A 13,481-nucleotide genomic window follows, 5' to 3' on the forward strand; every position below is an offset into this window, starting at 1 on the left:
TTAAATATTTATTTCCTACTTTAATAAACTTTATTTCTTGATTTCGTTTTTAATACTTTACTTCGTTTCTTTGTTTACTTATACTCGTATTTGATTTCTTAAACTGCTTATTACCACCTGCTGCTCGTTGCCATTGTGACCTGTCAGCTCTGGCTGGGCACTACTTGCCGGCAACGGCGGTAACAAACAAGCTCCCTACAACAGGTTTTTCGCTTCAACAAAGCCCCGCACACGTGTGACCGCGCCGCGGCGTTTGTGTCGAGCAGCTCCCAGCCTCGCTTTTCCAAAGTGAGCGCAGAGAGAGAGAGAGAGAGAGAGATAGAGAGAGAGAATTCGTTCGGGGAAAAAACGATGATTGTCTGGCGTGTGCAACTCGACACAGAGCTGTGTGGTATCCCCGCCACTGCGCCAGGCTATGCCAGGCTGTGGTATCGCCGCGGGGGCTCAACAGAAGATGAGGGAAAGACTCGAAGGGAGGAGGAAGGGCAGGACTTGTCATGAGCAGCGCGGCGTGTGATAGGTCGATGCCCTGCACCGACTCCGTGGCGTACGGCGGCTGAAAGCACGTGGCGGTCGTGACGAAGGCCTTCGAGGAGGAAGCAGTGGATCGACGCGCCCTTATTACGGTCAGCGCCGGAGAAGCGGCGCAGACATGCGGTCTACTCGGGAGCTCGACATCGTGCTCTTCGGTGCCACGGGCGTAACGGGCGCGTTCGTGGTCGAGGAGCTGCAGCGTGCCTCTGAGGATCTGCGATGGGGCGTCGCCGGCCGGAACGCGGATAAGCTGCGTGAGACGCTACGCACGGCCGCCGCCAACCTCGGGCTCGAAGGTGAGAATCGATGCGTGTGTGTGAGGTATTGTTGCGGTTGTGTGCCAGCGGTGGCGCTGGTGTGAGGAAGGGGTTAGAGTTACGGTTCATGTTCCCAGTCACTCTAGAGGTGGTGGTGACAACTTTTTAATAAACAACAGGAGAGTTTTCAGGCCAAAAATGGCCCTTTACATAGGTGGAGTCCTTAGTCCGGGACCCCGCTGGACGAGGCCGCTACTCGCGCCCGTTGGACCCGAGCCCTTTGCGACTCCAGCCCCGAGCAGTTGAGCAGGGCTGCCTCCCATGCCCCTCGGGAAGGGGAAGGATTGAGGGGTAGGGAAGGATTCTTCTGACAGGTCCAAACCATGTGGAAGGTATCGGGGGGTCAAGGGGTTCACAGCTAAGTAACGGGTTGCTAGCAGTCTCGAACCATAGTGTCGTTACGCATCAATTCTGCATTAGAACAGCTCGCTGCTTAAGCGCTATCTAAATTAATTAATCTCGGCCGCACTCATGCTTTACAGGTGATATTACTACCACACAAGCGTAACAAATTCAAGCAGGGAAGATAAAGCAAAGTAATTTAACAACCATGTCTAACATTCTCTGACAAAAATATTTAAAATTGGAAAATTATGTGATACTCTTAAGAAATATTGTAACGTGGCGGCCAGCCGAAGAATGTGGCGTGGTGAACGATGGATAAGAGATGATTTAATGGCCGCTGGCCTAGCGCGAGCGCTCCGTCCCGCGCCACTGCCAGCTTCGTCTTCTTCCTGACATTACCCGGGGCCACCGAGCGATCGTCCCGATCGTCGATAGCGCACTATCGATAGTGCGCTATCGATAGTACTATCGATAGTTTTGTTGATATGTAGTACAATCGATAGCCGTATCGATACCACTTGTTATATATAGTTCTATCGATTCTATAAAATCAACCACTGCATACTAAACTTGGTTTCCCGAGTGTGTGGTATGGAGGTGATGGTATGAGTAACTGACAGGACTCGCCGATTTTCGCGGCCTACGCGTCACCGAACTCTGCAAGCGTTCCCTACACAAAGTTGCTGGATAAAATGTTAGCGTACGAATGTCCTAGTTGCGAAGCATGTGTGCGAAAAGCATTTCTGCAGGGGTTACGTCAGCAAGACGACGTCTGCTGTGCACGATGGTGTCGTGTAAGCCAGCACAACTTATGCTGTTTGTTCTTTCATCGGATGCAGTTCCAGGCATTTTTCCGAACTGTCCCTGTGCATGTTAAAGAACCACAGCTGGTCGAAATTTACCCGGAGACCTCCACTACGACATCCCTCATAGCATGAGTCTCTCAGGACCGTTAATACTCATGAGACCGTGAAACCAATCAGCTATCGCAAATGTTTTGGTTATGTCGCTGGCCAACAAATGCATAATATCAATATTGTTACTATCGATAGTGTTACAGCGATAGTACCGCTATCGATAGCAAGACTATCGATAGCGGTACTATCGCGAATAATTCTATCGATAGGAACATTATCGGTAGTAATACTATCGATAGTTATACTATCGATAGTAATACTGTCGATAGTAGACTATCGATAGTAGCACCATCGATAGTTTTTTTACACTATCGATAGTTTCAAAAAAACTATCGATAGTCAATTTTCCGATAGTTTTGCATCACTGCCTCGGACGCACCGAACGGCAGGCGCAGGGGGTGGGGTGTGTCCTCATGTGTGGGCAAGGTCTTGAGTGGGTCGGATCTTGGGTCGTCGTGTCGTGTGGTCCGGGCGGGGGACGGGGCTGGGGTGAGCGGCGAGGTCGGTTCAGGTCGGGCGGGCTGGGGCATGGCCGGGCGGCGCGGACCAGGCACTCACGGCCGACGTCCACGGCAGGCGCAGGACACCGAAGCTCCGGGACCAGGATGGAGATGAAGGGACCCCAGCACCTCACACCAAATGTGACGTGGCGGCCAGCCACGATGGATAAGAGATGATTTAATGGCCGCTGGCCTAGCGCGAGCGCTCCGTCCCGTGCCACTGCCAGCTTCGTCTTCTTAGTAACAATATTAAAGGTAATGGCCCATACTACTGATATGCAGCAAAATCTTTCTTTTACAGTGTTTCCATCGATCGCATCGAGCAGTTAATACTGCCATAAAAAAAAAACCCAATGGGGACCACTTTCGATGATAGCAAAACGTTAATAGAAAAAAAAAGAAACACCGTCGTCGGGGATCTGCGAATATATAGATTGTTATAGGGAAATCTTACATTATATGAAAAAATTGCGTGCATAAGCGGTTTGCCGCTCAATAATGCTTTTGTCCAGAATTGTTCAGTATAACAGCACCAGTGTTAAGTTAGCGCAAAAGCGAAAAATATGAATACCAAAGCAACAGGATCTTCTTTAGTCAGAACGGTTTGAATGCAAGATCAGAATCAGAATATATTTATTTAACATCATGGCGATGTTGGGTGCACCGGCAAAAAGCCAGTGGCAAGGCTTGACGAGGCCGGCGCACCCTGGCATTTAACGGCTACATTTTCATCTCCCTTGTGCACAAATTTTTGCCCGTCCCATTTCTGTCCCTCCACGACTGAACAACTCGCCGAAACAAAATACACGGAAGAAAATTACGATTCAGTGGGAGGCTCAACCACTACTCTCGGATGTTAGGCTGACGCACTAACCACGCTTTGAGGTTTTTATATGGTATTGTCTTCCTAGTAAGAAACTGTGGCAGATGTTTTACGAATAATCACTCTCCATAATTCAAGAATAATAAAGAAGTCGATGCAGAAAAGAGACAAAGGAAAAGCAAGTATGCCAGAAGGCCACAACTTACAAAATTGCTGGAAAGCTGACTTACAGGAAGATGTTTTCCAACCAAAAACCCTCGTTCACAGACCGCGTTTTGACTTCCTGCTCTGTTGAGTGAAAGGGTTAGCGCGAAGGGAGACGGCTCAATCACCCTCCACTGTATCCTTCTTCGAAAAGGTGAGGGGTGTTTCCCCCTAATCTGCGTGAACCTGAAGCCCTACCGGTCACCGCCAGCTTTCGGGATAGAGTGTAAAGTTATGGGGTTTAAAATCGGGGAGATAAACACGTTCTCCCCGTTTAACCGCGGCTGACACAGTTCAAAACCGCGCGGACCCCACCCCGTGGTCGCGTACGCTACCGAGCGCACGCCGACCACGGCGGGCCTTGCTCTGAGGGAACAAAGGAACGACACACTGGCTGACACAAACAAGGCATTTATTGCTATAACAACAATAACGCCAGCTAGCAACAAAATACACTGAGGAATCTAGGATGTCCAGCCGCCGCGGTGGCTCAGTGGCTATGGTGCTCGGCTGCTGGCCCGAAAGACGCGGGTTCGATCCCGGCCGCGGCGGTTGAATTTCTTTGGAGAAATTCGAGGCCCGTGTACTGTGCGATGTCAGTGCACGTTAAAGAACCCCAGGTGGTCGAAATTTCCGGAGCCCTCCACTACGGCGTCTCTCATAGCCTTAGTCGCTTTGGGACGTTAAACCCCATAAAACTAAACTAAACTGAATCTAGGATGTCCGACTCACCAGCACGGCTACGAGCGAACGTCCGCCCACGGTAGGGCAAAGGGATAAACTCCGAGGTCGAGCGGGACGGGTTCGGCGGGAGTAAGTTCCGACCAAGAGGCGCCCGTCGACGAAGAGCGAAGCTGCGAGCGAAACGTCCGTTCGCTTCCCGGTGCCGAGGGAGAAGAGACCCCGTAGCTCCCCGCGAGCGCGCAGCAAAACGCCATCCGTGGCGCTGGTGTCGCTGCGATGCGAGCGCCCTCCCCTGTTAGTGGAAAGTCACCGAACCGAGAGGAGTGCTTTGCGGAGGAGCTAACCACAGGGAACTAGCGCGTTGAGGGAAAGCGAACGCAGGGGACGAAAGCGTCCCCACAAAGTCGAAAGGTTACAACGATGCATTCCCTTGACGAGTAGATCTGTCTCGACCCGCTCCTCGCGTTCGCACCCTTGCTCTGTTGTGTTCTTTCAACAAAAATGCTTCTTCATTTTGTGTATGGTACTAACAACATATCATTATTAGAGGTGAAAGAGTATAAATATTTGGGCCTATGGATTACTAACAACCTTTTGTGGTCAAAACACATACACGCTGTCGTAGCAAATTCAATGCGGAAACTCTTTTTCTTGAGTGTTCGTCTCTTGGCGTACAATTTCCTCATCCGTCCGTTACTAGAATATGCCGTAATCATTTGAGATCCTTTCACGTTAACAAACATTCAGAAATTAGAGCGAATACAGCATAAAGTAGTTAGATTTGTTTTTAACTAATATGGCCGTGCATCTGTAAGTCAGCTCGTGAGGCAAAGTGGGTTGCCCCCAGTCGTTGCGCCAATAGTGTTTGTCGATTAAAGTTTTCTTCCAGCTTATATAAAGTCATTACAAAGTCAATACTTCTAATTATTTTTCTTACTCCTCAGCTTATAACACCAGACAAAGGCATATGCACTAACAATAACCCCTCTGAACGCGCGAAATAACTGCATTAAATATTCTTTTTTTTGGAGGACAATTACTGATGTGAACAAACCTAATAGCGAGAGTGTTAATCATAATTCTTTATTGTTCTTTGAAAAGTGCCTGCAAATTTTATGAATTTATGCTCTCTTGTATTGTATGCTCGAAGAGGCTTGTTCATTCTTGCGTATACATGCTTTTTTTCTTCACCCTCCCTGTAATGACCCTCAAATGAGGGTTGACAGTATTCATAAATAAATAAGATAAATAAATAAATTTGAGTGTGTTTATATGCTTGTATTTTGTTTTTTCCTGATTTTTTTTCATGATCTATACTAGATCCCGGTATCTACAAATAAAATAAAAAACTTCCCTCTTGTAGAGATAAAGAGACATCTCCCCCACCATCTCTTTCGAACATGAATGCGAGATTTCCGCCTGCGAACGAGGGTTTTGAGTTGGGAAATTGTAGAGGGCACTCGATATTCTTCAAGAGAAGACGGATCAGCGGGTATCAAAACGCGTGCGCTGACGCGGAGCGGATGAGACCGAACGCCAGGAGGAAGGACACGCTCGTGCCCGAGGGTGTTCTCTTCCGGGGTTTAGTCAACAGGGCTTCGAAGAGGCTCATCCGGCTTTGCACCTGTACCGTTGACTTCTGCCGCATCTGCAGCACCACAGAGCAAACCCAGCTGTGAAAGAAACCTTTACACGAGCGCATATTTCAACAGAAATATTACAACATTTGCGCCTTGAAAGGCAGACACTCCCGAGGCCCGCTAAGGGTATCAGTAAATCAGAGGAATGTCACCTTCGCAGGCTACAAACTATGTCTTTCAATAATCCAGCTACGCTTCACGCCATTGAGCCCGAGTCCCTTTCGGCACAGTGCAAATTTTGTGGCCAGAAGGCAAACCTATACCATATGGTATGGGCTTGTTAGAAAAATGACAGCATTAACATCATAAATCAACCAACGCGGGAGGGCTGGGAGGCGGCCCTGTCCAGCTCGGACCTCGAGGAACAACGAGCCGTCGTCGCCAGAGCACGGGCAGCGGCTTTCACCAACGGCGTCCCGGACTAAGGACCCGATCAGCCTTCCCTTCAACTAAAGCATTGCGGCTTTCAGTAAATGTTTTCATCATCATCAACAGTAGCGTTTACGCCGCCAACCTCTGCTCATAGGACGCACTACAAAGCTCTGACAGTCGACGGCAGGCACATCGCGCCGTGAGCAAAGTTGCATTCGAACTTAGTAAGAGCGGAAGTTCTTACTCTCCGAGCCGCGACTTTGAACGTCACTGGCGTCGCGCTGTGACCTCAAAACCGCAGTTGTGGCATGACGTAATACCACGTGACTCGCCAAAGCTGCGACTCGTGACCACGTGATTCGCTTGCCCTATATATCGCGCCCCAGCTGCGCGCGCCAGTGGAGGCCGGGCCTAGTAAGAGAATGGTGCAGAAACTAGGCCGCATTCGATCACCCGCTCAACAAAGGCGGCGAATGTACAGAATCGGTCGCTTTTTGGAGGGTTTTCATTAATTTCCCGTGAGCGGAGAGATTGGATTCTTAGGAAGGGATGAAACATGCAGGCCACGTCGTCACGGGCACGGGGGTCAGAACACACACGACAGGGGTTTGAATTAAAGTAAACAATGTTTCCTCCTCACGCTTCGGCTGATTTTCCTTGAGCTGGTCGTCCAAACAAGGCCGCCGGGAGTACCTTTTTGCAGTGGCAGTGACGCAAGGCTGTGGCAAGGAAGAAAAAAAGAGAGAAACCAAACTAGCCAGGAAGAATGGTCAAGGTTTCGGAAAGATCTTCTCAAACGTTATCAATACTGCACGAAACAGGATAGGAAGAGTAAGTATGTGGAAAAAGGTTTGGGGCGTTGAATACGTCTTATAAAGAGATAATAAGAGTTAGCCCTTTTATAAGAGATGCAGGATTATTTGTTTCTGAGGGCGGGGATAAAAGAAAGAGTTCCAGGTTTTATAGCGATAGTTGTATTCAATGCAGAAACAGGAGTTTCAGTCGGTATGTAGATTTGAATGAAAGTGACCATTGGGTTTAGCGATTTCATAGCCACAACCTTAAATAAGATGCCGAAGCATACTTTGACTATAGCCAATGCGATGGTGTCCCCAAATCTGGCCCTGGTCATTACCAACTTTGCCCCACCTCATCCCCTCAAATCTGGTCCACTCCCCCCGCCGAAGTTTGACTTTGTCGGATTTGGGCCGAAATCGACATCAAACCTAATTTGAATATGCCCAGCACGATAATGACCTGAAAATTTGGAGTGGGTCATTTCCAAATTTGCCCACCGCCCACCCCGTTTGACCTTCTATAGGATTTGGATTGAAATCGTTATCCAATCTAATTTGAGTTTGAACAACACGATAAAAACCTCAAAATTTGGCCTTGACCATTTCCAAATTCCGCGCATCCCCAGCCTCGAAATGTGACCTTCTCGGGTTTAGGCCAAAATCGATATCCATGCTGATTTGAATCTGTTCAATACGATGGTGAGCTCGAAATTTGACCCCGGCTCTCCCAGTATTTGGCGCACCCCAACCCCGAAATTTGACATCGGATTTAAATGTGCTCAATACGATAGTGACCTCCAATTTGGTCATTGCGAGTGATTCTTGCAACGATGACCATAGCCAACTACTTCCCGGACACAGTACGATGTTTGCCAGAATCGGTGCGAATCAAGAAGCATAACTAAATAAACGGTTAAAACTAGCAAACTGAGTACTTATTCCGAGTACATATAGCAGCCGCAAGCAAGAAGTTAAGCCAAGAGATAAGAAAGAGCAAGATCATAGTAGAAGCAAGAATAGCTATCGCTCGACCATTCGATATCACGTAGTGAAACCGCTGTATTTCTTTTGTTCGTTACGATCCTCTTGAATGGAATAAACTTGTGGATAAAATAGGATTCACGTTGTTCATGTCCCCGCGTTTGTTAAAGCCCCCTTGAAGATTTGTCATTTTTAAGGGCGTCAAATGAATCTTCTTTGATTTAACATGTTTCGATAAGGGAAGATTTGGAAGAGGCTTGGTGTGGGCGCAATGACTGTTAAACCGAACGCAGAATGGATTGTCTGTCTGTCCTATCTATTACCGTTGCACATACTGAATTCAAGGAGATAAATAATGCTTGATGAGTATTCTCTTAGACGAAGATTTCTTCAGAAATCGTCACGATCTCTTCGGAATTGGAATTTGTTATATTTGCCTGTGCGGGGGAAAATGTAAGCCCCCTAGAGGTGCGTGTGCTGTGCGATGTCAGTGCACGTTAAAGAACCCCAGGTGGGCGAAATTTCCGGAGCCCTCCACTACGGCGTCCTTCATAGCCTGAGTTGCTTTGGGACGTTAAACCCCAATAAACCAATAAATAGAACGGCTCACTCATCTTTTGCTAGTGGGGTTACAGATAGGTTAGTGATCTTGTCTACATTGTGATGGCTCTCTTTTTGGAGTGTTTGCCCTCGATTGACCTTTGGTTGAATTTTATTTTGGTGGGGAAAAAATCTTACCCGGCCGCATTTAATACTTCGTTCGGCCATTCGTCACGGAGGACTTTGTTCCGTCGAAGTTTTCTAATTTTAATTTTGCCCATTGCTGACGTTTTTTTTTCTTCTAGAAAAGTTCTAGGTCGTCGGGCTCTAGCGCGGATGCGCCTATGTTCTCAGTAACACCGATGCCTTCTGAGAGTGCCCAATTGTGATTTCGAGTTATTGTAGAGAAGCTGACTTTAATATGTCATTCGACTTTGTTGTGTACAGAGGGCGTTAGTCTTATCATGCATGCGCTGTTCTTATCATGCATCGCGAGCACCACCCACTTTCAAGTGGATACAAACATCGTCACCGGAATACACGGGGGTCATTTAGTGGCACGCCGCCGGCCACGAACCTTGGCGTCCTCCCTTGTATTGGCGCCGATGTTTCGGCGCCACCACAGACTTCGTTTTGTCACTTCTCAATAAGTTATTCATTGATGGCGTCAGTTTCATTTGACCTTAGCCCGAAGGTATGTTTTTAAACCTTTTAACACGAAGGTCATGTCTCAGTCATATATGAATGATTTTGCGTATTTTGAGATAAGCTTAAGTGTTTTAAAAAAGGCCGTTGGTGAGAATGGGGAGGCTGGCGTCCTCACGCGGAACAAAACACTTACGGATGTCCCATCGCGACACACGGGCGCTGGAGGGGGGGGGGGGGGGGGGGGGGGGCTGTCCATTGCTATCTGACATTGCTGGAAGGCTGCTCCGGCGTAGTATTCAAGGCAGTCTTCTGCCAGAAGGCGACAGATAGGGGTAAGGGTCAGAATCAACGCCGCTCTCGGCTAGGCTCAAGTTAAAGGGGACGAAGAGCCCATTTCGAGATAAGACACGGAAAGCGCCTACGACAATCTCCAACTTCGAGCAGCTGCTATCATTCCAGAGGAATGTGGTCGCTTCTCGTATCACCAAGAGATCAGGTCGCGAACCAGTGACTTCGAGCAAGAACAAACGTCGCAAAACTTCGAGGAAATTTTCTTACAAATAGCGTAATTTGCAAGCTTTTCACGAAGCTTTGGAACTTCCCAGATCAGACATTTAGCGTGACTCCAGAGGTTTAAAACTCCTTTAGTTTTAGCTAATTACCTCGGAAAGTGTAGAGTAAAAATACGCCGTTTTGTCTGCTCCATGCAGACAATGCTTTTTCATTTCGAATTGCGCTTTCTCTAACAATTTATATTGGCTCACGTCATATAGGGCAGGGTGTATAAGTTTTGGTTTGGTTGGACTCATTTTAGATTTAAAAACTCTGCTCTATGGACGTTCTATTTCCGTTTTCTCATTGTCCAAACAATCATCATCATCGGCCCAACTACGCCCACTGCAGGACAAAGACCGCTCCCATATTTGTACCATCAACCCTGTCCTGCGCCAAATGCGGCCATCTTATCGTGTGTCCAATTCAAGCGCTACTGACAGGGGTGTCAGCCGGGAGTATGCCGCTGTGTATATGTTTCGCGTGGTTGTCCTAGAATAAAATACCAGTTGCAACATGGTTCATTTATTATGACTCACTGGTAGTGTAATGGAAGGTTGGAAACACATGCTGGCCATGTCATGTTTTTGTGATTTCAGCCCTGGGCCCGTGCTCAATTACCTATTCGATTTTCTTCGCTCTTGTGCCATCTCACACCAAAATTAGGTCCTGCTGGAAGCACCCATACCAGCGAGCACCTCTTCACGCAGTTGTGAAATAAGGCGCTTCTAAGGGTCCGTTTGCGACCACGCAGTTCGCCGCTGCTGAGCAACAACCGAGGCCATGAAAGCACATAGCTGACGCGAAGATACGTGTAGTGATAAGGATAGACAACCCCACTCCTTGCAGGCGTGCCTGCGGCTCCTGAGAGGGAGCGGCGCCTGTTACTTGACAACAGCTGTTGCAGTGTGAATAGAATGTGATAACAGCATGGCGTAAGCCCACGCTTTCCTGTTCTATCATTCAGTGCCACGGACTCAACGTTGCTTCATCTAGGGAAGCCATTTATAGAAGATAAACCTCTTTCGGAAGCGGTATAGGGAAGCGCACCTGAAGTTTGCTTCCACTGCACCAGCGCCACTTCTCCCCTGCCGGTCATTTTGGCGTTGCTGTCCGGGCACGTCGCCGGCGGAGCGCATTGAGCCAGCAGCCTGTCGGCTGGTACGCGCGTGCTGCTCGCGCAGCTGGCACTCTCTTTCATTGTGAGCACGTGCCGTCCTGCTCGCGGGCGCACAAAAGTGGTGTTGCCGCTCGCTGTGAATTCCGCGACGTTCTAAGAGTGGAGAAACTGGTTGTGTGTGCGGCTGTCACAATAGTTCTCTGAACATCAACGGCCAAGGAATGCCCGTGTAAATCTACACATTTCCTGGTGATGTCCTACATTCTTGGGAAAAAAAAATTAATATTGCAAAATTGTAACGTACAGTAACGGAAATATTGAAGGTAATGGTCCACCCTTTCTATATGCAGCAAAATCTTAAATATTTTTCATCGCTCGTATCGAGCAGTTGACGATAGGAAAAACGTTAATACGAAAAAAAAAATGCAAGCTTATCGATGGGAGATTGCTATAGTCAAATCTTCCAGTATATGAAAAAAAAAAATGCGGTCATACATTTTTTACTATTCAAAAATGTTTTTGTCCGGAATTGTTGCGTATGAAATGGATCAGAACGAGAAACGGCAGGCCTCGATAACTGCTATGGGCAGGGTGAAGTAAGCTTTTTCCTGTTACTAAACACGTTTGGTATGTCGCACGCGTAATATTATTTCTGCGCAGTTTTTGCTGTAATTCACTAAGCATGCAGTGTTTAGTAAAGCTCGCGCTAACGAAACTCATTTTTTTTACCGTTTTTTATTTTGGAGACTGACTGCAGCTAGCGGCACTATGCAGACGCGTGTGAGGCAAGGTCAGTGATCGCCTGAATGTTCCGACTTGTGACGCCGGGCTCAATTTTCGAAGTTGCTTTACATGTAAAAAATTTCAAAAAATAAAAATAATCAAAATGTTTGCTTGCACATGAATGAGCGTTTGCATATGAGCGATGGCTCTGCAAATAATTGTTTTGGGAATGCGCGTGCGCTGTAATCGGAATTAAAATAAATATACGAACCGCTTATCTCCGTTGTAGCGATTGACAAACTAGAGCATTTTTTTCTCTTAGCCGTATATAGCAAGCAGCTGGTAGGCGCATTTCGTGCGTGTTTTCGTTTTTCTCCTCAGCCTCGCGTGTCGCCTTAAGGCCACTGTATTTTAAGTTAAAATAAAAATTATTTCCATCATTATTCATCGAAACACGTAACAAAATCATTATTATTTGGCCAACAAACCTGCATGCACCGAAGTGCTCAGTCACCCAACGAAATTAAGCATCTTGCGAAGATGGCCGTGCCAAAAAAAATGGTATTTACCTCGAATTCCACGTCTTAAATGATCTCGTCATTTACTTGCGATACACATTTCGCCGTTACGGTACCGGCTTTTTCGTCAACAATCTGCTTCACGTAGTGGGCCTGATCCACTAGCAGTTCTTTTTTCAAGTTCGCAGCGAAAAAAAAAAATTCACTGTCCACTATTTCTTTTAACCTACATCTCAGAGCGTACTGCCGCGACCGAAAGAAGTGCGAACAGCGGAGTGCCTAGGCTCTCCGCTGTTGGAATTTATTTTCGTCACGCTTATACTTGGCTCGCAACACAAATACGCTAGAGACATCCGTGATACAATAATGTACCACTCTAGCGTCTTTTTGTTACTACCGAGATAAAAACGCATTGAAGATAAATTCCGACTGCGCAGCGCGTGGGCGCCGTGCTGTTCGCATTTTTTTCTAGCGCCCCTGTACATTTTGCTAATCCTCTGAAGCTCGCCAGCGTTCAAGCACGAGGGAAAAAGCTCGGGACTGCACAAAGAGATTTGCACGCTGGCCAACACGTGCAAAGTACGTGCAGAACTGGCTTTTTTTCAGGGGAAAGCGCGCTGCTCGCGCAGCTACTCAATGGGAGGGGTGACCGGTTTGCCCGGACAAAAATACGGAGTCGGTCGGAGAGGGCGCTTTTCACTGGCGTCCGCAGCGCCCCCCTGCGAAGCTGCGGTCCCCTATACAGGCCTCCGCGAATTGTACACACGGAGGAGGAGGAGGAAAAGGACTGAGCAACCTTCAAGCGGGTTGCGCAACGGCAGCGAATCCTTCTCCGCGTCATTTGTTGAAATGGTGTTTGTTTTCCGTGACGGGTCGTTCAGATGCTTTTCTTCAGATAGTGTGAGTGTGCAAGGTGCGAGTAGAATCGGCCTGGTTGCCAACCGAGCAGCATGAATAAATGCGTCTTGTTCCGCGAGAGGTCAAACGTGATACAAACTTGATTTGGAGCACCTCCTCACTTTGGGGGTGCCCAAAATCCTGGCGGAAAAATTAGTTTTATTGCGAAAGCAATACTACTTGCACTTTCACGCCTTTGCCGTGCCGCGGCGGTGGCCACCATTGACCTTTAGCTGAACCCTGTGTGACGTCATGCGTGACGAAACGCCGAAGAGCTGAGCGACCATCTCGCGCCGTCGAAATAAGCGGCGGTGGCCACCACCGGCGCCTAACTCCCGCGCTCTCCGCTAGGAGCGCAACAGGTGTTGT

At 47.9% G+C, this 13,481-nt stretch overlaps 1 protein-coding gene across 2 annotated transcripts in view; it reads left to right on the forward strand.

The window, feature by feature from the left end:
* The first annotated feature begins 389 nt into the window (after nt 1-389).
* The window catches only part of LOC149333409 (saccharopine dehydrogenase-like oxidoreductase), a 70,037-nt gene continuing 56,945 nt past the window's right edge, over nt 390-13,481 (forward strand). For both annotated transcript variants that reach the window (XM_089558664.1, XM_089558663.1), the window contains exon 1: nt 390-830. In XM_089558664.1, coding sequence (XP_089414790.1) covers nt 653-830 — 178 coding nt within the window. In that variant the 5' untranslated portion in view covers nt 390-652. The remainder of the gene's footprint in view (nt 831-13,481) is intronic.

The sequence above is a fragment of the Amblyomma mixtum genome, chromosome 8 (genome assembly GCF_055824585.1).
Source record: "Amblyomma mixtum isolate Tamu chromosome 8, ASM5582458v1, whole genome shotgun sequence".
Taxonomy (NCBI): Eukaryota; Metazoa; Arthropoda; class Arachnida; order Ixodida; family Ixodidae; genus Amblyomma; species Amblyomma mixtum.